The sequence below is a fragment of the Molossus molossus genome, unplaced genomic scaffold (assembly GCF_014108415.1).
Source record: "Molossus molossus isolate mMolMol1 unplaced genomic scaffold, mMolMol1.p scaffold_m16_p_23, whole genome shotgun sequence".
Classification (NCBI taxonomy): Eukaryota; Metazoa; Chordata; class Mammalia; order Chiroptera; family Molossidae; genus Molossus; species Molossus molossus.
The window spans coordinates 1,497,223-1,524,248 of record NW_023425359.1 but is presented as its reverse complement, the minus strand read 5'-3'; the positions used below and the strand labels follow the sequence as shown (position 1 = coordinate 1,524,248).

Here is a 27,026-nt window from a genome sequence, read left to right as displayed (position 1 = left end):
AGCAGGTGTTTAGCATATACCTATTATTTGTACATACAGTTTAGGCTCAGTGAACCACTCTTTATCATTTACTTGTGGGAACCCTCCTGAAATCCAGATTTCCATAAGTTCCCAGATGTCATCCAAGGGCCTTTCAAGTAGGCCCAAAATAGCAGTGAGGCCTGCTGTATTAACTCCTTTCTGCAGAGAAGTATTGGCTTTTAACTTTCTTAGTTTTTACTTTTTTTTTTTTTTTTTAATCCTCACCGGAGGACATTTTTGCAGGAGGGAGGAAGAGAGAGAGAGAAAAACATCGACGTGAGAGACACGCATCGACTGGCTGCCACCCACACAACCCCAACTGGGGCCGGGGACAAACTGCAACCGAGGTACGTGCCCTTAGCAGGAACCGAACCTGGGTCTCTCTGGTCCATGGGCTGATGCTCTAACTGCTGAGCCAAACTGACCAGGGCAGTTTTTATTTTTTGCATGGGTAATTTTATCTTTGTTTGTTTGTTTGTTTTCTTAGAATCTTCTTGCACCAATTTTCCATATTATTTTAAACTGATAAGAACTGATGCTACACTCGATCTTAACCAAAAGGCTGAGAAGCGATTCCATATTATTTTAAATGTCTTCTTTTATTTTTTTTCTTACTTTTTTTTAGAGAAAAGGAGAGAGAGGTAGAAACATAGATGCGAGAGAAACACCGATTGCCTGCCTCCTGCATACTGCCTACTCTGGGGATCAAGCCCACAACCCAGGCATGTGCATGTGCCCTGCTGGGAAATCGAACCTCTCAGTTCATGGGACAATGCTCAATCCACTGAGCCACATTGGCTGGGCAAATGAGTCTGCTTTTATTGCCTTACTTAATTCTGTGTGTATGTTAAGTATGTTTTCATTCTCACCATCCTGACATCTTTCAAGTCTTATGGCTTTCACTTTGGCCATTTCTACCATAATACCTAATACTACATGGGTCTGGAAACCAGATAGAGATTCTGTTGGCTGTTGACTATTTTTGTTACAAGTTCCCAGTGAAGACCTAGAGATATAACCTCTGGGTCATGGGTTCTCAAACTGTGGGATGCATCAGAGTTCCCTGTAAGGCTTGTTAAAACATAGATTGCTGATTCTGTCACCCATAGTTTTTATCTGATTCAGAATGTCTGGAGTGGGGCCTGAGAATTTGCATTTTTAACAAGTTCTCAGGTGATGCTGATGCTGTTGGTCCTAAGAGCACACTTTGAGCATCTCTTCTCTAGTTTATATATAATCCACAAACTATGTAAACAAGAATAATGCAACTGCAAAATTTACTTAGGTGGGTACACCTACCTAACACAGTATGCTGAAAGTGAATGAAGAGTAGAAGGCCACTGTCAACCCCTGTGGGTTGTGCAACTGCCACTTTTCAGGATTTATGTGTTCACAAGATACATGGCTTATGTAGATCAACTTAAATATTTATTAGAGTCCTGGCCGGATGGATAGCTATTGGTTAGAACATTGTCTTGATATGCCAAGGTTTGTGGGTTCGATCCCTTGTCAGGGCACATACAGAAATCATCCAGTGGCCCTGGCTGGTTTGGCTCAGCGGTTTGAGCGTGGGCCTGCGGACCAAAGAGTTTCGGATTCGATTCTGGTCAAGGGCATGTACCTTGGTTGTGGTTCGGTCCCTGGCCCGGGTCAAGGTCGTGTGGGAGGCAACCAGTCGATGTGTCTCTCTCTCCCTCTCCCCCTCCAACACTGCCTGAAGATAAATATCCTTGGGAGAGGATTTTATTTATTTATTATTTTTTATTGTTGAAAGTATACAGATGTCCCTCATTTTTTCCATTGACCCCCTCCTGCCTTTCCCAGCCTGGTGTCACTGTCAGTTGGTTGTGCATATAAGTTCTTTGGTTTATCACCCCCCCTCACCCCAGGAATGAAAAAACAAAACAAAAACAAAAAATTGACCAATGAATGCATCAATAAGTGGAACAACAGATCTATCTACCTCTTTCTCTTTCTCTAAAGTCAATCAATAAATAAAAATATTTATTAGAAAACCTTACTTTCTTATTTATTTTTAAGATAAAGTATTTCCTGTATTTGTGTGTGCAGTGAATCTTCCATACGCCACTTAGAACTGGTTACCATACCTGGGTAAATTGCTGTCCAGGGGACTCTCCCTTCAACATTTTCTTGGGGAAAATGGATTAGCAAGTAGAATTCAAGGACTTTATTGGCGTTTCTTTCTAGCTAGGAATGCTTATGGAAAGGGATGCCATTGAAATATTTTTCATGACCTGAGTGGGGCCAGGGAACCCCAAGGAAGCAGAGTTTATCTGGTGGCAAGGTGGGCATGACCCTCTCAATAGACAGTAGGGCAGGTTTGATAATGAAATTCTGAAAATATTTTGATAAAGCAACCTTTTAACTTGTTTGATTGGTATAATTTTTTTAACGTTCAAGTCTGATGAATAATCTGATGATGTAAGCTATCCTATTAGAATGCCTTGAAAGAGAGCCTTTTTGATTCTCAGAGCCCATTTTATTTATTTTTATTACTTACTAATTTTTTATCTTCATCTGAGGATATTTTTGCATTTATTTTCAGATAGAGCAGGAGGGAGAGAAGGAGGGAGAGAGAGAGAGAAACATTGACTGAGAGAAACACATCGACTTGTTGCCACCCACACGACCCCAACCGGGCTCGGGGAGAAACCGCAAGTGAGGTATGTGCCCTTAGCGGGAACCGAACCTGGGCCTCTCTGGTCCACGGTCCGACGCTCTAACTGCTGAGCCAAACTGGCCAGGGCTCAGAGCCCATTTAAAAAAGGCAAAATGCAATAACTACCCTTGGTGGTCCTGTTATATATCCCTGTATATTGTTTGACTCTGCCTCCTTGCCTTCACTAGTGAAACCCTGTGTCCATTTAACTTAAATAACTGTGCAGTGGGGAAAGGGAAATAGTTCTTCAAACATGGGGATGGGGGTGGGGGACTGTTGGATATTGGCTTTGATGTAACAGTAATTTCTTGTGCTTCAGAAGAACACCTGTATGATCTTAGCAGTAAGACTAGGTACAAGTGGAGAGTCAGGAGATAGAGTTTTGGCCTAAGTATGTTTCTCTACATCTGTCCTGAAATTATTTATCTTAGTACTAAGTGAATAGACATCCCCAGCAGCCAACAGAATCTTCATTTAGTGTGAGGTGGTATGATAGGAATCGCCAGGTAAAAGCCATTTGGTGCTGCCATTAAAAACTTGAAAGATGCAGTGATCAGGGGAAAAAACAAAACACCAAACAGCACACACGCACACCAGATTAAAAAACCTAAAATATGCATTCAAGAAAATAAGGTGTTAAAAATCTCACTTATTTTCTTCAATATCACTGAGCTCATGGTTTGTTTGTTTTTTTATCCTCACCCGAGGACACTTTTTCATTTTTTGTTCAGATAGAGTGAGAGGAAGAGAGAGGAAGAGACAGAGAAACATTGACGTGAAAGGGACACATCGAGTGGTTGCCACCCACACGACGCAACCAGGGCCGGAGACAAACTGCAACCGAGGTACGTGCCCCCAGCGGGAACCAAACCCAGGTCTCTCCAGACCTCATGCTGACGCTCTAACTGCTGAGCCAAACTGGCCAGAGCAGAGCTCATATTTTTGATTCCTCAGTAAAAGCTGCCTCCCAAATAGAAGGTGGTTTTGAAATATAAATAATTTTACCTTAAGAGAAATCTCACTATTGTCCAACTTCTTTGGTTTAGTAAATGTTTCCTGAATTCCTCCTGCAATTCTAGGACCTGGGCATCCAAAGATGAATTAAAACTGTTTCTGTCTTAAATAGCTCAATGTGGGGAAATAAAGAAATACAAATCATTAAAATACAATGTGAAATGTTCACCTTTACACAATGTTTGTATTCCTTTGGGACAAGCAAAGCCAGTATATTGTATGGCAGTGAGTATTGTAGCATTGGTTACCAAAAGGGGGTAATACATTAGCGCTCTGAAATTAGAATGAATTCTGTGATTTAGAATGTTTGTTACATACTACATGGGTCAGTTTCTTTTGGTCACTAGACAAGTAATAGATTTTCAAGTGATCAAAGATTACTCTTTTTTTGTTGTTAATCCTCACTGGAGGGTATTTTTTCCTTTGGTTTCTAGAGAGAGTGGAAGGGAAGGGGGAAGGAGGGGAGAAAGAGAGAGAGTTGGAAGAGGAGAGAGGGAGGGGGGGGAAGAGAGAGAGAGAGAGAGAGAGAGAGAGACATGCACGCACGCACACACATCTAATTGTTGCCACCTGCACACACCCCAGAAGTCAGAGATTGAATCTGTGACCCTCTGCTGGGTGGTTTGACACTCTAACCACTGAGCAATGATTGCCAGGGCTTACTCTTTCTTTTCATTGACTTCTTTTAAGACCATATTTTTAAGGATATAAAATAGGGTAACTACTTGGTTGGTGGACCAAGCAGCCATCAAATGGGAAAAAAACACCCATAGCTCCATTAGTGATATAATGAGTCCAATGTAGGTTGCTCAGGACTCAGAGCTCAGTGAGAGGCCCAGTAATTTGGCAACAGGAGAAAATATACATAGGTAGAGTCCTGCGGGTCTTATTTATTGTAATAGAGTTTAGGCACACCCTCTGAGTAGATTGTGGAACAGGACTTGTTAGATGTCTGGGGTGTTGCTCTGTGGTTTCCCAGTTGCTTAAAAGAAGAGGAGAACATCAATGTTAAGTTGAACTATGTAAAATTCCCAGTATTTGTCCTTTTTTGATCTATAAAGATAGCAATTTTATACAATTATAATCTAATTTTTACTGAGTGCTTATCCAGGACCTATCAGTCTCCTAAAGGCTAAATATACTACCTCATTTAATTAAAAACTAGTAAGCACCCTACAAGATTATTTGCCAACCTACAGAGAGGAAACCAAAGATCAAAGTGGTGAGGTGATATACACCAAGACAGAAAGTTGAATAGCCATCTCTCTGGTCCCAGATTTGCCAGGTTCTTAGTGTGTACACTGAACAGTTCAATTAGAGGACAATCACCCTGACATCAAGTAACAAATAAAAGTGTCTCGCATCAGGAGAGCTAGTGAACCAAGACCCAGATCCTCAAGTTCACAGGATTTTCCTCCTCGTTATTCCCTGTGGCATTTGCCTGTCTTTACTTCTGCTACCTTGTGATCTTCTACTTCATTTATCCTTCTCTCTCTCCTTCCTTACTTGTATCTCCCTCTTCTGCAGTAATGAAGAAACAGGTACATAAAGGTTGGTGCAGCACATTCAAGGCTATATAATAATTAGCAATCACTATAGAATCACATTTAAGATAGGGAAGAACATTCAGGCTTTATTAAGTGAAAAATAAAAATTTACAATTAAGAGTAATTGTAAACAAACTGTCATCTATCTGGTTAATTATTTTCCTATGGAAAATAATCTGGAATGGTATTCCTAATAATTATCTTGAGAAGAAAGATGCTTCTGTGAATATGATTTTTTAAGTTTTCTACTATTTATTGGTAATAAAACAAAAATGTAATACTGTTATATTCTTTTTAATTTTTTAAATTGATTTTAGAGAGAGGAAGAGAGAGGGAGAGAGATAGAAACATTGATAAGAGAGAACATCAACTGGCCGCCTTCTGCACGCCCCCCCATTGGGGAATTGGCCCACAACCTGGGCATGTGCCCTGACCGCAATCAAACCGGCACCTCTTGGTGCATGGGTCGACACTCAACCACTGAGCCACATCAGCCAGGCAATGTAATACTGTTATTTTCAAGTCATCTAAAAAATTTGGTCGATAAGGAGTTTTAAGGGTTATTAATATTTTTTGGTAATGAAGCAAACTCTTAGAAAATACTCTAGATGCATCCATAGTGACTTAGCTTGTGACATTTTGAAATGTTCTACTTAATGCCTTTTAATTCATGCCAGTAGATATTACTGACATTCTCAGATAGATATAAGCCATAACAATGTCAGTTTATGGTTTCTCTTTGTAATTAAGATTTTTGAACTGGCTGCACCACTTGGCTCCTCTTATTTCCAGGTCTTAAAAGTTTATTATAAATGCACATGTGTGTACAGAGAGTGATGTTACCTTAAAGCAGATTGGTTTGCATTTGAATAAGGTTTTGACTTAACTAACAAGATAACAAATAAGATTAACCTCTTCTGAGGGCAAAATAACTTGGCTACCTTTGTGTTGTATGAGGAAAGTACCTGTGCTTTTTAAGCATGTAGAACAATGTCTTAAATATAGTAGATACTTAATAAATGTGCTCCCCAATGTATTTCTCTCTTACCTCTTTGCTGATGATGAACATTCTAGTTAGAATGTCTGTTTTGAGTCATTTAAACGTGTAGGATAATGCAGATACCATCTTTGTTAAGATCGTGAATATATACATGCATCTCTCTGGTTAATAGATAGGGGTCTAAATCTTCTAGAGTAGCTTAAATTTTAGGAGGAATGTTAGGAAATATAAGTAGTATCCAGAGAAGATTTAAATATATATATATATATTATTTATTTATTTATTTATTTATTTATTTTTTAGAGAGGAGGGAGGGGGAAAGATAGAAACATCAATGTGAGAGAGAAACATTGACCAGTGGCCTCCTGCACTCCCCCTTTTGGGGGTCGAGCTCGCAACCTTGGGTATGTGTCCTGACCTGAAATCGAACCGGAACTCTTAGTCTATGGGATGATGCTCAATTCACTGAGCCATACCAGCCGGGCCAGAGAAGATTTTTTTTATTTGGAGGGAAGGTTTGATTTTTTTAATACACAAGAACATACATTTATTTATTTATTTATTTATGTTGTTGTTGTTGTTGTTGTTGTTGTTGTTCCACTTATCCATTCATTTATTGGTTGCTTCTTGTATGTGCCCTGACCAGGGATTAAACCCTCAACATTGGTGTGTTGGGACAACACTGTAACCAACTGAGCTACCCTGCCAGGACCTATATAAGAACTTTTAAAATCCAGAAGAAAACAAAACAAACCAGTAACTTAGAAAGATAGCTAAGGAACATAAATCAGCAATCCATAGAAAAATATAATGCATCCCTGGCCGGTTTGGCTCAGCGGTTAGAGCGTCGGCCTGCGGTCCGGAGAGACCCGGGTTAGTTCCCGCTAAGGGCATGTACCTCGGTTGCAGTTTGTCCCTGGCCCTGGTTGGTCGTGCGGGTGGCAGCCAGTCGATGTGTCCCTTTCACATCGATGTTTCCCTCTCTCTCTCTCCCTCTCTCTCCCTCCCACTCTGTCTACAAAAAATGGAAAAATGTCCTCGGATAAGGATAAAAAAAAAAAAAAAAATATATATATATATAATGCAAATGGCCAATAAATAATAGAGTACTTTATTTATTTATTTATTTATTTTTAATCCTCACTGGAGGACTTTTTTTTCATTTATCTTTAGATAGAGCGGGAAGAAGAGGAGAGAGAGACACATTGACTGGTTGCCACTCACACGACCCCAGCTGGGGCCAGGGATGAATTACAACTGAGGTACGCGCCCTTAACGGGAACCGAACCCAGGACTCTCTGGTCCATGGGCCGATGCTCTAACCTCTGAGCCAAACCAATTAGGGCAATAATAGAGTACTTTAAAATATAATTTATTTATTTTTTAAAAGCATGTTTTTATTGATTTTATAGAGAGAAAGGGAGAGAGAGAGAGAAACATCTATGTGAGAGAGAAATATCGATCGATTGCCTCCTGCATTCCCTCTACTGGGGGATCAAGCCCCTAATCCCCAACCAGGAATTGAACCAGGACCTCTCAGTCCATGGGACAACACTCAATCCACTGAGCTACACCATCCAGGCTATAATTTATTTTTAAATAATCTCAAATTTATAGTGCAGAGAATTCATTTAATTTGTGTGTGTATATATGTGTGTAGGAATATATCTGTCCAGGAATACATATTGAATTTGATTACAGTCGTCCCTCGCCACTTCGCGCTTCCATGTTTGCGGCTTCACTCTATCGTGGTTTTTTCAAGTCTAGTTTAGTCCAGTCCTTGAAAAAACTGTGATAGAGTGAAGCCACCAACGCCAAAGTACGAAGTGGCGAGAGACGACTGTAATATAAATAAAGAATCCTACTTTGCGGAAATTCATTTATCCCAGTAGAGTCTTGAACTGATTGACCATGATAAACGAGGGCTGACTGTATCATGTCTCTTAAGACAAACTGTTTCCCAATGTTCCCATATTTCATGTCCTTCAGAGTTTTAAGAAATACAGACCTTACATTCTGTAGGATAACTTCAACTTGGGTCTAATTTTTCTCATTATCCAAGTCTCTCAGCAGGTATACCACAGAAAGAATGCACTTTTGTTCACATTATTCTACCACTGATAATTGAGTGGTATTCCAGGGTTATGCCAACATCCTGTTCTTCATCAAACCTCCACTCATCAGTTTAGCATCTATTGACAACTCTGAATCAATCACCTTTATGATAATTGCCAAAAGATGATTCTCTATTTCCATATTCCTGCTACATTTATTAATATTTTACTGTAAGGAAGAGCTTTTCTTTTTCTGCATTTATTCAACGTTTATTAATTTGTCAATGTGGACTGTGGTACTAGTTTCATTGAATGGGTGGTAATTTGTTATCATTAATTTTTTTTTTAATCCTCACCCGAGGACATTTTTCCATTTTTTTCTCAGATAGAGTGGGAGGGAGGAGGGGAGGAGAGAGAGGGAGAAAGAGAGAGAGAGAGAGAGAGAGAGAGAGACATCGACGTGAAAGGGACACATCGAGTAGTTGCCAGAGAGACATCGACGTGAAAGGGACACATCGAGTGGTTGCCACCCACACGACCAACCAGGGCCAGGGACAAACTGCAACGGAGGTATGTGCCCTTAGCGGGAACCGAACCCAGGTCTCTCTGGACCGCAGGCCGACACTCTAACCACTGAGCCAAACCGGCCAGGGTTTTCATTAATTTTTTAAACTGAGGTAACATTTACTTACAATGAAATACACACATCTTAAGTCAGTCAGTTTTGACATATGTACACATTCCTAACTAGATAACAGGACAATATTTATTTATTTATTCTATTTTTTTGTTAATCCTCACCTGAGGATATTTATCCATTGATATTTTTTAGATAGAGTAGAAGAAAGGGAGGGAGGGAAGGAGGGAGAGAAACATTGATGTGAGAGAGAAACATGGATTGGTTGCCTCCCACATGACCCCGACAGGGGCCAGGGATTAAACTTGCTATCCAGGTGTGTGCCCTTGACCGGGAATTGAATTTGGGACTATTTGGTCTGTGGGCCAGGACTACTTAATTTTTAATCCTCACCCACGGATATGTTTTTTATTGGTTTTTAGTGAGAGAGGGAAAGAGAAAGATCAATCAGTTGCCTCCTTTATGGGCCCAACCCATATAGCATGTTTTGCTTTTTAAAGAATAGATTTTGAGTAACTGACTTTTTTCTAGGCAATCTCAACATTAGTCAGCCGTTTGGAGAATTGATTCAGCAATTCTCTTTCTAAAACATTTCATGTATTGGTGTACTGCAGCACAATAGATATTACTGTTGATTCATTTGGGCACTTTCATGTTTCCCTGGCATTTCGGCTTCTTGAAGGATTAGTATTCATCAATAGCTAATTTAAAAATCACTTGTGCATTTTAGTGTTCTCATGGAATTCAGCGACTTTTAGGTGCCAGTGAGGGCATTTGGTAGATTGACTAGAAAAATAATTGTTTTAAACAATTCTGATAACTGAGAGGTAGCTGTTGCCTTGACAACTAGAAAACTTCTGTTCGCTAAACAAAGGGATGGTAATTTGGTAGTTTAATTTCCTTTTGGCATGGAGGTGCTACATAAAACATTTTATTTTAGGCTCTGAGATGGTCCATATTATTGACCAAAATCAGAAAAACAGAGCAAAAACAAAAGGTAAGAGGTTTTTGTGTTTTGTTTTTGGTTGCATACATGATGTATACTTACCAGGGTAGAAATTGGGCAGAGGACTCTTAGTTAATCAGCTCATAATTCTTTTGTGTGTCTCTACATTGCACCAAAGTACAGTAGCCTCAGAATAGGTGTCTAATCTTGGTCGTCTTCCTGCCACACTGAAGGGTTGTGGTACCCTTCCTTACAGAGTATCCCACCAACACTTACCCTCTCTTGCTATAGAACGCAGCATGCTTTTTCTGAATTGAATAAGGGGGATAATATTTAAACACCCCCTTATATATATATATACACACACAATTATACTGGCATCTTCTGTTTATGTGGTACCATTATTATTATTATTATTTTTTTTATCCTCACCCAAGGACATTTTTCCATTTTTTGTTCAGATAGAGCGAGAGGGAGAGAAAGGAAGAGAGAGAGAGAGAGGGAAACATTGATGTGAAAGGGACACATCGAGTGGCCGCCACCCGCACGACCAACCAGGGCCGGGGACAAACTGCAACCGAGGTACGTGCCCTTAGTGGGAACTGAACCCGGGTCTCTCTGTACCGCAGGCCGACGCTCCAACCACTGAGCCAAACCGGCCAGGGCTGTGGTACCATTTTTTAATGTTTTTATTGCTTTTTAGAGAGGAAGGGGGAGAGATAGAAACATCCATGGGAGGGGGAAACATCGATTGGCTGCCTCTATGCCCCCAATTAGGGGTCAAGCCCAAAACCCAGTCATTCTGACTGGGAATGGAAGTAGGACCTCTCAGTCCATGGGAAGATGCTCAGTCCACTGAACCACATTGGCTGGGCTGGGATAAATTTTTTAAAATATGTTTTTATTTATTTTAGAGAGAGGAACATTGATGTGAGAGAGAAACATTGGTAGGCTGCTTCCTGCATGCCCACTACCCGGTTATGTGCCCTGACCAGAATCGAACCTGTACCCTTTTGGTGTGCAGGACAACACTTAGCCACCTGAGCCCACTAACCAGGGCCACACCGTCCAGGACATGTGGGATCTTTTTCTTTTAGGACTTAAACTTTAACTCACAGTTTCCCCCCAAATTATTAAGTAATGATAACAGACTTTTTAAAATTTTAATTCTAATTTTTCCTGTTTATTTTCAGATAGGGAAGGAGGGGGAGAGAGCGCGCGAGAGAGCGCGCGAGAAACATCGAAGAGAGAGACACAAATTGATTAGTTGCCTCCCGCACACCCCAATCAGGGCCAGGACCAAACTGCATCCGAGGTATGTGTTTTTGACCGAAATTGAACCCGCAACCCTTTGGTCCGCAGGCTGATGCTCTAAGCACTGAGCCAAACTGACCAGGGCAATAACATTTTTGTGACCCTGTGTGCTGGGCCCTACACTTTTCATGTAACATTTTAATCCTCATCCCCATGACATTTATTTTATTATATCCTGAGGCACAAAGGTGCTAGCCCAAGATCACCTAGCTAATAGGTGGTAGATTTGAACCTAAACATCTAATTCAGGAGCCTGTCCTCTTAATTACTATGTTACACTGATTCATTAATATAGTCATTCGAAATGCATTGGAGAATACGGAAAAGTATTAGTAAGAAAATTCAGAATAACCCATAATCCAAATAGCTATAGATTATACTTTCTAGAGTTCTGATGAAGTAATATAATATCTGGGGTTTTCTGTTAAATAATCATGTTTTCCGGGAAGAAATTAGGTAGGAGTATAGATTAGACAAACATATCTGAGTTAATTATTGTGGGGACCAGATTATAAGTATATGGTGGATACAGGTTTATCTTCTTTTGTATATGTTTGAAACCCTCCGTAGAAAAAGCAAAGAGCCTGGCCGGTGTGGCTGCTTAGTGGTCGGGGGGCATGCTGGAGGCAGCCAGTCGATGTTTCTCTCTCATTGATGTTTCTCACTCTCTCTCCCTCTCCCTTTCTCTCTCTCTCAAATCAATAAAGAAAAAAAACTTTTTTTAAAAGAAAAAGCAAGGAATGCCAGTTTTAAAAAACAAAAAGAAATCTTTTCTTAAAAAAACAGGAAGACTTTGAATAAAATACTTTCATATACATACCCCTTCATTTCATTCCCTTTCCCATAGGTTAATTTCCTCCTTGTTCCTGTCTTTGCAATGTATGGTTTTTCTATATGTATAATATATACGAATACCTCTATTTATTTCTGCATGTCTAGATGTAGAAAAAATATAACATTATTTTAGCGTTATTATTTTTTTGAGAGAGATAGGAAGGGAGAGAGAGAGAGAAACATCGATGAGTGAGAACATTGATTGGCTGCCTCCTACCTGCCCCCCACTGGGGATTTAGCCCTCAACCTGGGTATGTGCCCCGACTGGGAATCAAACCTGTGACCTCTTGGTGCATGGGTCGACGCTCAACCACTGAGCCACTAGGCAAAGAAGTATAACATTTTAAAGACATACACATATTACCAAATATCTTGTGGTGTTTTCTCATTAGATTTAGTACTGAAAAATACTCTATTTTGACATTGTAGTTGAAAAAGTGAAAAAAAGTGGTTTAACTTTTAATTTGCACTTAGGATGAGCAGTTATATAAAATCAAGATTTTACCTTTTGCATTTTAAAATGAAAAAATGGCGGGATGTTAAATCTGAATTTACATTGTTTTAATTGTTTTTCCACATTATTTTATGATATTATAATTGTTAATAGGTAAATACCTCAACCGTTATGTAACTGAGTGCTTTCTAGTATTGACCCCATGTTCTTAATGTGGAAACTGAAGGTTAGAAAGGTTCAGTCGTCTACAAAAACTGATCTAGTTACTGTAAGGAAAGAACTGGGATTAGGGCCCTATCTTTCTGCTTTGAAAACTTGTGCTGTTATATACTATGATAGAGTGATAATATATGCTCTGCTAAAGCTACATACACAAATCTGAGCATGTAGATTATAGATTTTGTTTTTCCGTAGAAAATCTCATTCAAATTTTAATTAGTATATTTTTATTTCTAGACGATTGTATGTCTCAAAAATTCCCATTATGACCGTCTTTGTAACCATAATGCTTTTATATAGGGTGATAAATGTAAGCAGAACAACTAATAATGAGAACTTAAGAACAGAGAAGTAACTTACCTAAGATTATAATAAAGACAAAAGTAAGATCAGAACATAGGACTTTACTTTTCTCCTGTGCTCTTTTTAACAAATTAGCACTGCTCTAATGATGTATTTATTATACACTTAGGTTTATGTTGTGCTTCAGTTTCCCTTTGCATGTTTTTTCTAATATACCTATTCTTCATATACCTTGCTAATTTGTTTTCATGTGTTCTAGCTTGAAGGAATGAAAATAGTACCCTTCAGCCATGGCCGGTTTGGCTCAGCGGTTGGAGCATCGGCCTGTGGACCAGAGAGTCCCAGGTTCGGTTCCTGCTAGGGGCACGTATCAAAAAAATGAAAATACAAAAATAAAAAAAAGAGATAATACCCTTCAAAATACTAATTTGCCCCCACAGTATTTGAGGTAATTATAACTCTTTCTGTCAACATGGATTTTCATTTTTGTAAGGATATGGGATGTGTTAGTTTGTAGGAAAAAAAAAAAACCCCTCTCTCAAATTCAAGTTGAATAAATCTCAATAAGCATACTTATAGTTTGTTGTAGTTGGAATGTTGCTAGTGTTTAATATGAACATTAATGAAAAGAACACATAAATGGGTTTCTGTATACCAGTAGTCAAAATATGTTACTATTTTATTCCTCTTTTTGTTCAAAATTTTCTATAATAAAAATATCTAGCCCTGGCCGGTTTGGCTCAGCGGTTAGAGCGTCGACCTGCGGTCCTGAGAGACCCGGGTTCGGTTCCCGCTAAGGGCGCGTGCCTCGGTTGCAGTTTGTCCCTGGCCCTGGTCGGTCATGCGGGTGGCAGCCACTCGATGTGTTCCTTTCACATCGATGTTTCTCTCTCTCTCTCTCTCTGCCTCTCTCTCCCTCCCACTCTACCTGAACAAAAAAAATGAGAAAATGTCCTCAGGTGAGGATAAAAAAAAAAAAAAAAAAAAAAATCTATGCCCCGGCCTGGTGGCTCAGTTGGTTGTAGTGTCGTCCTATAATCCAAAAGGTTGCTGGTTTGATTTCCAGTCAGGGCACGTACCCAGGTTTCAGAGTTGATCCCAGGTTCAGGCATGTATGGGAGGCAATCAATCAATGTTTTTCTCTCTCTTTCTCCCCCTCCCTCCCCCACTCCCTCACTTTCTCTCTCTAAAATCAATAAACATATTCTCAAGTGAGGTTTACAAAAATAAATAAAATAAAAGGTTTATTTGTTTCTGAGTAGGCACAATTATGCAATTTTTAGTTAGTTTCTTGTTCTTGTCTACATTTCATAATTTCTGGTTCCTTATGAGTTTCTGCTTATTTTAACTATTATAACTATTTTGACTTATTATAACTATAGTTATAATATATTTTATAACTATAATATTGGTTTGTGTAGATAAAATTTTACGGGTTAATAAGGTACAAAATGTGTTAATGGGAGAGGTAGCAAGTTGTAGACACTAATGAGCCCATGATTATAAACATTGCTCCACTAGTATTTGGGTTGTTTTTTGTTTTTTAATTTTTCTTAATGTTTTCAAGTGAAGTGCCATGAGTCCCTTTCATGTTCTTGCTAAATTAAAGCCACTAGCTTGTCTGGAATTTAATCAAATTTTCACCAAGGAAACTAATATTTTAGGAGAGCTAAGGTAGGTAGATAATGTAGAAGTGCATTTATTATTAACTTTAGGTGCAAGAGCAGTGCAAAGTTAAAGTTGTAGTTAATAATATCAACAAATTTAAAAGTAGTAATGCAGAAATATAGAAAAATATGAGACTATACTTTGACTATGGCACAAATGAATGGAAATATAGGCATTTTCCTAAGTAGAGACTTTAAAAATCATATACTTGCTATGTTTTATGCTTCCTTATTCTTTTCTTGAAATATAGCCATTAAGGAGGTTGGCCTGATATTTTTAGTTGTAGCACCCTTGTCTTGGTTTATATACTACTTCCCACCTTGAAAGAAGGTTCTTAAATTTATTTGATAAAATTTTGAGCACTTTTGTTATATAGCATTAGAACAAAGAAACTTCTTTTGGAAGTGTTAGCCACAATGATTAGGGATGAATTTACTTTTTTTTTTATCCTCACCAGAGGACATCTTTTCCAATTTTTGATCAGATAGAGCAGGAGGGAGAGAGAGGGAGAAACATCAATGTTAAGGGACACACCGAGTGGCTGCCACCCGCACGTCCAACCAGGGCCAGGGACAAACTGCAACCGAGGTACGTGCCCTTAGCGGGAACCGAACCTGGGTCTCTCTGTACCGCGGGCCGACGCTCCAACCTCTGAGCCAAACCGGCCAGGGTGGGATGAATTTACTTTTATTGATATTTTTATTATTTGTTGCTGTATTTCCACTTTGTTTTATGGAATTTCTGTAGGATGGAATTTCTGTAGGATGATAATAGATGTTAATAGGGGGGAAAAACGGTTCTTTGGATAGATTAGAAATGATGAGGCAGAGTGAGAATTCATTCAATAAACCAGTTTTTGGTTTATTTTTGGTGGAGCTTTTCTTTTAGGGGGACCTTCTTGGGATATTAGTATTTTTTGTAAAACACTTGGGAAAAGCTACTTACATAATTTTTGTTTGGCTATGGAATTGATTAATATAAGCAGAACTCCTTAGAAATATAGATCCTGTGCAGAAATACTCCTGATAGTAAAAAGTCAGAGCAGCTACATTAGGACTATTAAAATATTGTTTAGGGTAGAAGGATAAATAAACAATGAACGCATTTGAGACATTTTGGCTAAGTTTTATTTGAGACTTCCTATATCAGATTTCAAATACATGTAATTCCCCTGTCCTTTTATGCCATTCTATCTAAGGATTGTCTAGATAGCGATATACTCTGAATTTGGGTGTCTGTAAAGATACAGCATATTAGAATAAATTTTCTCAAACTTGGAGCTTTAAGAATCTGCTTTTTCGTGGTTATGTAGTAAATATATATTTAAATAAATGGATGGTGGATAGAGCGGATGTGGAAGGAATGGGTATATATTTGTGATTGAACTAATTTGTATTATGGACCGTACTGTGTGTATTTTAATTGAAAGAGATGCCTTTATATTTTAAATGATGTACATTTAGTACATTTAAATAGACTTTATGATACATATTTAACTTATTTTTAAGTTAGAGTATTTTACAGATTGTTCTTGTTAGCAAATATATTTTCAGTTATTACAACTTTTATAGCTATAACATGATTAGATCTGCCATGATTAGAAAGAATTAGAGAGTTTAAATCTAATTTGTTTGCATTTTTAGGCCCTTGATGAGCCTCCCTATTTGACAGTGGGCACTGATGTGAGTGCTAAATACAGAGGAGCCTTTTGTGAAGCCAAGATCAAGACAGCAAAAAGACTTGTCAAAGTCAAGGTATAGTATATGTGGATTTTATAAATTATATGTTTAGTATTGAATATTTAAACTTTAGTTTGGTGAGTATATTTAATATTTTTTTCCTGCAAGATGAGTTTAGTTTCTAGGAGTAATGGTTGTGAAAATGACTGCAACAAAAGTATTATTTGTGATTTAAAAGCATTCCAATTGGAATAAAATTAGATTAGTACAGTGGTATTTTTATTTATTTTTTAATCCTCAACAAGGTTTTTTTTTTTTTTTTTTTTTTTTTTTAAGTTGATCTTAGAGAACGGGTAGGAGGGAAAGAGAGATAAACATCAATATGAGAGCAGAACATTGATTGGCTGCATCTCACGCACACTGTGATCCATACACCCTTATCCCAGATCAAACTCCCTACCTTTTGGTGAATGGGAGGACGCTCCAGCCAACTGAGCCACACCGACCAGGGCAGGATATTGATTTTAGAGATAGGGGAAAGGAAGAGAGAGAGAGAGAAACATTGATTGGCTGCCTCCCACGTGCACCCTTACCAGGGATCGAACCCATAACCTAGGTACGTGCCTTGACTGGGAATCGAATCCGCCACCTTTTGGTGTATTGGAATGACCTACTGAGCCATCTGGCCAAGGCAGTACGGTTGGTGTTTTGAATGCCACTTTACTATAGAATTGGTATTGTTTGTATTATTAGCCTTTTAGAGCTGGAAAGGACCTTAGAAGATACGGATTTCTTTAGTTTTATTGTAAGAAGAAAATGAGGTTCATAAAGGGTTAGTGATTTCTCTAAGGCCATTATGGGAAATTAGTGGCAGAATGGGAATTATCCTAGACCTAGTTCATTAATTTTAAGCCCCCACCCCCATTTTGACCATGAAGTTGAAGTTGTGATTTATAATTGATGGCGTCTTAGATAACATTGAACTATGGTAGATCTGGTTGTTGATTCTGCCTTATTATTATTATTTTTTATCCTCTGCTCCTCTGCCTTATTATTATTATTTTTTATCCTCTCCCGAAGACATTTTTGCACTTATCTTCAGATAGAGTGGGAGGGAGGGAGAGAGGAAGAGAGAGAAACATTGATGTGAGAGACACACATTGACTGGTTGCCACCCACATGACCCCAACTGGGGCTGGGAACAAACTGCAACCGAGGTACGTGCCCTTAGCAGGAACCACACCTGGGTCTCTCTGGTCCGCGGGCCGATGCTCTAACTGCTAAGCCAAACCGGCCAGGGCTCCTCTATCTTTCTTGAAAAATCTTCCTAAAATGCTTGTGTTTTGTCTCAGATAATTACAGAAAAATAAATGTGATTGTTTTACATTTTAGTAAATTATCAGTATTGAAAAATATGGGACAAGTGAAATATTTGAAGATAGATATTTATTTGTCACCTATTTATGGAGTGGCAAACTGTGCAGTGTACTCTGTTAGGTGGGGAAGGTGGGGAGATGAAGATGACTTTATGTCTGTCCTCAGGGAATTTATAATCTAAATTAGCAGATGCCCTGTAAAACATTGGTTTAAGTATCACCGGTTAAACTGGTCATAGAGGTGTTGTATTTCCAGCGGAGAGTATCACAGTGTCTTCTGGAGCCTTTTCCATGCTCATGTTCCTTCCTTCCTTATGCATGGATGTGCTTTTAAAAAGCCTCTTAGGTGATTCTAATTTATACTCCGTAGTTAAGAACTGAAGTGATAAGGCCTTTAACAGTAAGCCCATAGGATGCTAGTCTTGGCCTCACTCTACCTTCAGTTTTCACATGATTGGTGCCTATGACCTCTTTCGTGATTTGAGTATGTGGGTACTCTTACTGTGCTCTTACAGTGGCATTTTCTGTTCTGTCTTCACACACTGGTGTTTCTTGAGCACTCAGTTTTTCCCACTTACCAGTTTTCTCACTCTTATAGACAGGGCTAATGCTAGCTAGCACATGTAACACCTTAGTGTGAATTAGACAGAAGCCTTCTGTCCTAGTGGAGAGCCTCTTTAGCAGAGCCTAGCGTACATATAAATCCTTCTGTGCCAGTTAGAAAAAGGTGTTCCCTTCGGTAGCAAAACAGTGTTACTCCAGGACCCATGCTTTTGTCTGCAGAGCACAGGCTGGATTTTAACCCTGGTTTGTAATCTCAGCTGGTGTCTGTGTGATGAATAGACCAGCTAAATGACATGTAACGGTTCTGCCATTCAAACTGCTAGTCTCTACTGCCTTTGTTGATAGCAAAGTATCAGTCAGTACCTTATTCCTTATAAATAATGGGTATCTAAAATTTATTGTTAATTTTTTTTGCTGAACTAAAATCTGTTTATAATTCAAAGTTAATGATTTTCTCAACATATAGGTGGTATATTTTTATACTAGTTTTATTTATCATTCAAAGTTAATACATTTTTTAACAATGTTTGATAACCTTCTTCCCCATCAGTTTTTATTTATTTATTTATTTATTTATTTATTTATTTATTTATTTTTATCCTCACCCGAGGACATTTTTCCATTTTTTGTACAGATAGAGTGGGAGGGAGAGAGAAGAAGGGAGAGAGAGAGAAACATCGATGTGAAGGGACACATCGAGTGGCTGCCTCCCGCACGACCAACCAGGGCCGGGGACAAACTGCAACCGAAGTACGTGCCCTTAGCGGGAACCGAACCCGGGTCTCTCCGGACTGCAAGCCGACGCTCTAACCGCTGAGCCAAACTGGCCAGGGCAGTTTTTATTTATTTGTATTATGAGCATTTACTATGTATTAAGCACTATATTAGGTATTGAAACTCTAGTGTTATGACCCAGTCTCCGTCCTTAAGTGGCTTACAGTCTAAGTGAATGACACAGTTGTGTAAACACATAATTTAAATAAAGTGTCATAGTACTTTGTGAGACAGAAATGCCTGCGATGCTGTGAGAACAGGACATCTTTCATAGCTGGTCTGTGAGCTTATTACCTAAATTTGATGACCACACACATCTGGTAAGACCATGTTAATGGTTAATTCCTGTGAACACTCTTGCTTTATATAAGGAAAATAACTTTATCTGTACTAAATACTGGACGCTATCTTGTTTTTCACCAACTAATTAAATATTTAGACTTGAACCCTTTATTTTAACATACAGTCCTCACGTCTTTTTCCCCATTCTCTGGTTATACTGGTAATAGAGAGTACAGTACAGTTCTGGAGCTAAACTCCCTGAGTAGTTTGAATCTTACCTCCACCATGTGCTAGTTCTGGGATCTTGAACCAGTTACTTATACTTTTTGTTCCTCAGTTTTCTTTTATTTAAAAAATATATATATAGTACACATAACCAATGGGCATGGACAACAAAGCTGGGGACGGGGTGGGGGGGATGGGGAGGAGGGTATCAATGGGGTAAAAAAGGAGAAACATCTGTAACAAATAAAATTTAAAAAATAATAATAAATTACAAAAAATAAAAAAATATATATTTTATTAATTTTTTTAGAAAGAGAGGAAGGGAGAGAGAGAGAAACATCTGTGTGAGAAAAACATTAATTGGTTTCCTCTTACATGTACCCTACCGGGAATGGAGCCCAAAACCTGACCGGGAATTGAACTGGGACCCCTCAGTTCATTGGACGACACTCAATCCACTGATACACACCAGCTGGGCATGTTCCTCAGTTTTCTTATCAATAAAATGGAAACAGTCGTACCAACCTAATAAGGTTGTTGTGAAGATTATATGTTTGGTGCTTGAGCCTGATACTTAGCTCTCATTAAATGTTTGTTGCTACTGCTTATTATTAAGCTAGGCCTTCACAAAATGATACATATTTGATTCTTTTTTTTTAAAAACATTTTTTTTCTTTATTGATTTTAGAGAGAGAAGTAGGGAGAGGGAGAGAGAGGGAAACGTTGATCGGCTGCCTCCTGCCTGCCTCCGACTGGGGATCAGGCCCACAAGCTGGGCATGTGCCCTGACCAGGAATCGAACCGGTGACCTCCTGATGCAGGAGTCAATGCTCAACCACTGAGCCACAACTGCCGGGCCATATTTGATTCTTGAACAACATGGGTTTGAACTGTGTGGGTGCACTTTTATGTGAAATTTTTTTTGGTAAATATATTATCTGTTTTTTGAGATTTTCTTAACTGTTTCCTTCTTTCTGGCCTCCTTTAATGTAAGAATATAGTATATAATATATATAACATACAAAATTCATGTTATTCGACTGTTTATGTTATTGGTAAAGCTTCTGGTCATCAGTAGGCAATTAGTTGTTAAGTTTTTTGGGAGGTAAAAGTTATATGTGGATTTTCAACTGCAGGGATGGAGTCAGTGCCCCTAACCCCCGTGGTGTTCAAGGGTCAACTATAGTACCTAATATAGCCTTAGATTTTCACTTCTTTTTCCCTCACATTTTAGGAAAAGAAGTTGTGCAACTAAACTAACAACTTGTAGTATTGCACAAAGTGTGATATATGGAACATCAATGTGAATTAACCGGGAAGTTGTTTAAATATAAAATTTTCACTTAATCTACTTAGGGATTGAAATTTTATATAAAGTAGATAGAGCTGTTTGGATTACCTGTAATAAAAATGAATTCATACATTGATGAGCTTGTGTTGCTTGATTTTTGTGTGTGTGTGTATGCGTCTAATTAAATTTATAATCTCTAGGTAACATTTAGGCATGATTCTTCAACAGTGGAAGTTCAGGATGACCATATAAAAGGCCCACTAAAGGTAATTCATTTATGTATTTATTATTAATTCCAGTGCCTGAGTGGAAAACATTAATAATGATACTTGTTCATTTCTTTTTAATTCATTTACTATTTTGTTATTGAATTGATAAATATGTATTTCTCTCTAAATGGACTAATAGAAAAAAATAGATTTCATGCTTAATAAAACCTGATACGATAGTAAAAACTAACTGTTCAGAAACCAGTGAACATCAAGGAAGCATGGACTGCCTTTTTTTTTTTTTAAATCCTCACTTGCAGATATTTTTCCATTTATCTTCAGATAGAGTGGGAGGGAGCGGGGGGTAGGGTGGGGGGGGAACATCGACATGAGAGGGACACATCAACTGGTTTCCTTTCGAAGGACCCGGACCAGGGCTGGGGATGAACTGCAACTGAGGTACGTGCCCTTGACTGGAATCAAATCCACGGCTCATTGGTCCGTGGGCTGATGCTCTACCACTGAGCCAAACCAGTCAAGGCTATTTGACTGCTTTTTATTTACTCATCTATTTTAGTCTCACCGTGTTTTGCAGACTAAAATGATAGATAGTCTAGAGTTAATAGGTGATATAATCCATCTACATTATTGAGATAAGTGATATAAATTCTATGATGATGTGAAAAATGAGAGAAAAAAAACAAAGCAAAACCCTGGGAGCTTTTAATTCTTTGAAGCAACTACTAGCAGATGAAATTTTGGGGGGTTCATCAGGTAATTATAAGTGATGAACATGTTCATACATACAGAGAGTTTTATTTCTTTGCATTCATTTATTTTCACTGGCCAGTGAAATAGTGTTTTACTTTCTACTAGTGAGCAAGCTAAAGAGAAATGTTTTAGGCTACTATGTTCTTTTAGTCCCTTCTGAATGTCTGAAATAGACATTATTCTGACTGGGTGAATTTAAAGTCGTGCTAGCAGAATTAAAGAAACATTTGTAGATGCAAGAAAAATCCTTTACTTATGAAGCTGTACTTTTCGAAGGTTTAGATAAGACGTGTATATCTACCAGTTTTTGTTTGTGGTTGATTTTAAAACTTAATTGACCCCAACTCGTAAGTTTTTAAAAATCTTATAAAAATTCTTTTTAATCATTTATATTTTGTACGTGCCATCTTTAATGTTACATGCACAAGTTTATCACTTGTAGGGACAAAAGGACAAAACCATCCATATACACATAAAATGATATTAATCATCATTTATCAGTTACTATGTGCTAATACGGTATGTCTTTTGCACATACTATCTTTTTTTAAAATCCTCACCTGAGGGTATTTTTCTGTTTATCTTCAGATAGAGTGGGAGGGAGAGAGAGAGAAACATCGACGTGAGAGGGACAAATCGACTGGCTGCCTCCTGCCCCCAACCAGGGTCAGGGACCAACCGCAACCAAGGTGCATGCCCTTGACTAGAATCAGACCCGCGACTCTCTAGGCCGACGCTCTACAGCTGAGCCAAACCGGCCAGGGTTGTACATACTATCTTTTATAGACCTTATAACTGCTCTTTACAGGAGAAGAAACGAAAGGAGATAAAGAAATCTGACCAAGGCTTGCCACCAATAATGGCAGAACCAAAACTCTGATAGGTTCATAGCCTATATTAATTGAAGCATTGTGCTCTTTGGATGTTCAGAGCACATACACCTCCATGCTTTATTTGTGTTTTTACCTCATAAGCATAGTTCTTCACTGCCTGACTTTCTTATTTACCTGTCAGATGCCAGCTGGTACCAACTACAAAAATGTTCAGTATTGCAAAGGGATAGAAAAGACACTTAACTATTCTGTACTTTCAAGTGTTTTTCCTATTGCTCCAGTCTCTTTGTGGCATATTTAGTTGGTTTATTTTTCTTACTCGGTTTTTCTTATTTTATTAAAATTAAAAATTATTTGTGATTCATTAAAATTATTTGTGATTAAGGCGTAGAGCTGTTTTGATTTTGAAATAGACTAGTATGTTAGATTTTGGTCTCAAGATTGTTGAAATTTTTTTTCTATAGTTTTTTTTTTTTTTTTTTTTGGTTATGTCCAGTTTTGAATTGTTCCCTAATATACTTTGTAGCTTTCTATCAGTTGATAGAAAGCATCAGCATTTGGATAAATGGTTCTGTTAGAGGAAATAAAAGCGATGGCCATTTGATCTAGATTTATTTTTAATGAGGTCACATGAAAATAATGCCTAGACCACTTGAGTATTAAGTTGAAAAATCATACTATGTATTTATTGACTATAGTCATTTAAGGAAAGTTGTTAATTCTCCGGAGTTTTCTTTCCCCTTTTGTGCATTGTGTGGAATTAACAGTCTCCTCTATGAATAAGTTTATTTTGTAATCACTGTAAAGTGCTATACATTTATTTTGTTTTTATTGAGGTATAACTGACATACAACATACTAGTTTCAGGTGTACAACATAGTAATTCTATTTTTGTATACATTTCAAACTGTTCATCACAATAAATGTAGTTAACATCCACCAATTGTAGTTACAAAAATTTTTGTCTTTTTTTTTGTGACAAGGACTTTTAAGATTTATTCTGTTAGCAATTTTTCAAATATGCAATATAGTATTGTTGACTAGTCAGCATGCTATAAATACATCTTCATGACTAACTTATTTTATAACTAGAAGTTCATACCTTTTGATCCCCTTCACCAACCTCCTACCCCCAACCCTTCTAGCAACCACCATTCTGTTCTCTATCTTTGAGCTTGGTTTGTTTGTTTAGATCGCATATATAAGTGATTTGTCTTTTTCTGACTGACTTTACTGCATTTATCTCACTTTTGCACATATTTTCTTTTATAGTCCTGATTAATACTCTCAAGGTCCATCCATGTTACATGACAGGAATTTCTTTTTTAAAAATATGTTTTCATTAATTTTTTTAGGGAGAGATAGAAACATCAATGTGAGAGAGAAAATTCGGCTGCTGCCTCCTTCACACCGCCTGCTGTGGCGTGTGCCCTGACCCGGAATCGAACCGACCTCTCTCAGTCCAGGGGACGATGCTCAATCCACTGAGCCACGCCAGCTGGGCAGGAGTTCCTTTTTATGGCTATATATGCCTTTTTTAAAAAAAATCTTCACCCGAGGATTTCCATTTTTTGTTCAAATAGAGTGGGAAGGAGAGAGACAGAGAGAGAGAGAGAAACATGTACATGAAAGGGACACATTAAGTGGCTGCCTCCTGCACAACCCAACCAGGGTCGATGACAAACTGCAACCGAGGTACATGCCCTTAGCAGGAACCGAACCTGGGTCTCTGGACTGCAGGCCGATGCTCTAACCGCTGAGCCAACTGGCCAGGGCTATATATGTCTTTTTAAATCCATTCATTTATCAGTGGATACTTAGGTTGCTTCCATATATTGACTAGATAAATAATCTTACATTGAACATGGGGTATATATATCTTTTTGAATTTAATGTCTTCTTCCTCCTTCTTCCTCCTCCTCCTCCCTCCTCCTCCTCCTGCTTCCTCCTCCTCCTCCTCCTCCTACTCCTATATCCAGATGTACTAGAATTGCTAATCCTGTGGTATTTCTACTTTTGATTTTTCAAGTAACCTACATACTGTTTTCTATAGTGGCTTCTCTAATGTATACCCTACCAACAGTGCACAGTAGTTTCCTTTTCTCCATGTCCTTGCTGACACTTTTTTATTTTTGTTTTGTTAATCCTCACCCAAGGATATTTTTCCATTGTTGTTTTTTTTTTTCCCAACAGAGTGGAGGGGAGGAGGGAGGGAGGAAGAGAGGGGGAGGGAGGGAGGGAGGGAGAGAGGGAGAGAGAGGGAGGGAGGGAGAGGGGGGGGAGAGAGAGAGAGAGAGAGAGAGAGAGAGAGAGAGAGAGAGAGAGAGAAACATCAGTGTGAGAGAGAAACATTGGTTGGTTGCCTCCTGCACAACCCTGATGGGCCAGGGATTGAATCTGCAACCCAGGTACGTGCCCTGACTGGGAATTGAAGCCTCTACCCTTTGGTCCACAGGCCGATACTCTGACCACTAAGCCAAACCAGCCAGGGCCTTGCTGACACTTATTTTTGGTACTAGCCATTGTAATAGGTGTGTTAATATCTTATTGTGGTTTTGCTGTGCTTTTCTCTGATGAGTTGATGATCTTTTCAGGTACCTGTTGGCTATATGTAGGTCTTCAGGAAAATGTCTGTTCAGATTCTCTGCCCATTTTTTAATTGGATAGTTTGTTTTGCTATTGAATTGCATGAGTTCTTTATATATTTTGGATATTAACCTTTTATCAGATTTAATTTGCAAATACTTTCTCCCGTTCAGTAGGTTGCCTTTTTGTTTTCTTGATAGTTTCCTTTGCTGTGTAGAAGCTTATTAGTTTTATGTAGTTATAAAGATCATGTAAATGTAACTCTGAATTTTCTTGATCAAATGGAAAATATTTTAAATGATTGTCATTAGTGTTACATTTTAACTCTTAAGGAGACATCAAAGCTATTTCTTAATTATCTCTACCCTTCTTCAGCCTTCTTCAAAGACAGGACAGTCAGTTTCACATACAGTAGTTCTGGTTCTCAAAGTGAAGTCTGGGGACCCGTGGTGGTTCTCAAGATCCTTTTAGGGTACAATAGGCATAACTGTTTTCATAGTAATACTTAGATATTATTTGCCTTTTTATTATGTTGACATTTTCACTGATGGTACAAGAAATGGTGGATAAAACTGCTGGTACCTCAACACAAATCAATAATTTTATTCATTACCACCATGCACTCAATTAAAAAAAAAAAATCAGTTTTTGGTTTGTTCATTTACCTTCTAAAAGTTTTTCTAACTTTTTTAAATACTTTAGGTCGGAGCTATTGTGGAAGTGAAGAATCTTGATGGTGCATATCAGGAAGCTGTTATCAATAAATTAACAGATGCAAGTTGGTATACTGTAGGTAAGGGAATAAATCTTTTAAAAATATATTTTCAAAGATAATGCAACCAAAGCAAAGTTTCCTTCATTAACTTCCTCCCCTAGTGCCATAGACATTATTACTGTTAATGGTTATCTGTCCAGATATTTAAATTTTTTATTTTATTTATATGTGTATAACATAGTTCAAAATTATTTAGTTATACGTATTATGGAAAGATTTCTAGCTTTTTTCACTTCAAAGTGTATCTTAGAGACATTTTTCTATCTTAATCATTTTTTTTCCAATTTCCACCCGAGGATATGTTTATTGATTTGAGAGAGAGAGTGTGTGTGATCAGTGTGAGAGAGAAATATCAATCCATTGCCTCTCATACTTGCCCTGACCAGGGATTGAACCAGCAACCTCAGTATGTGCCCTGACTGGGAATCTAACCCATAACTTTTTGTTGTACAGGACAATGCTGCAACCAACTGAGACACCTGGCCAGTGCCATCTTAACCATTTTAAAGTGTATATTTAAGTAAATTTATCTTGCTGTGCAGCAGAGAAAGTTAGTAGTATTATATTTTATAATATTTGATATGTCAGAACTTATTTTCTTTTTCAATGATGTTCCAGTTGTGTTTTGTTTTTTCTATTAGAATAAATGCCGAATTAATGTCTTTTGTACATGCACATTATTCTAGTATTTCCTTAGTGTTTGCATTGAGAAGTAGACATATGTGGATGTGAAATATACTCTTAAAGGTTTACTGGGTAATCACAACTGCCTTCATCAAAGGCTTTACACTCCCATGAACAGTGTATGAGTGTACTTGTTTTTCTAACTGTTGTCAAAGTTGATGGTAGTAATCTTTTAAAATTTTTGCCTATTTGGACACAAAATAGACTCTGAGTTTTGTTTTAATATGTTCCTTTCATAATTACTAGTGAGATTAAACATCTTTTCATATGTTTATTGAAAGGAACA

The 27,026-nt window shown here is 38.1% G+C and overlaps 1 protein-coding gene and 1 pseudogene across 7 annotated transcripts in view; one reads left to right on the top strand and one right to left on the bottom strand.

Annotated features, from left to right (window-relative positions):
• Positions 1–27,026, top strand: part of ARID4B (AT-rich interaction domain 4B) — a 166,656-nt gene that overhangs the window by 40,661 nt on the left and 98,969 nt on the right. For all 7 annotated transcript variants that reach the window (XM_036277737.1, XM_036277735.1, XM_036277733.1 and 4 more), the window contains exons 3-5: positions 16,335–16,445; positions 21,083–21,148; positions 25,984–26,074. In XM_036277737.1, the coding sequence (XP_036133630.1) occupies positions 16,335–16,445; positions 21,083–21,148; positions 25,984–26,074 (268 nt within the window). The remainder of the gene's footprint in view (positions 1–16,334; positions 16,446–21,082; positions 21,149–25,983; positions 26,075–27,026) is intronic.
• Positions 487–595, bottom strand: LOC118640808 (annotated as a pseudogene).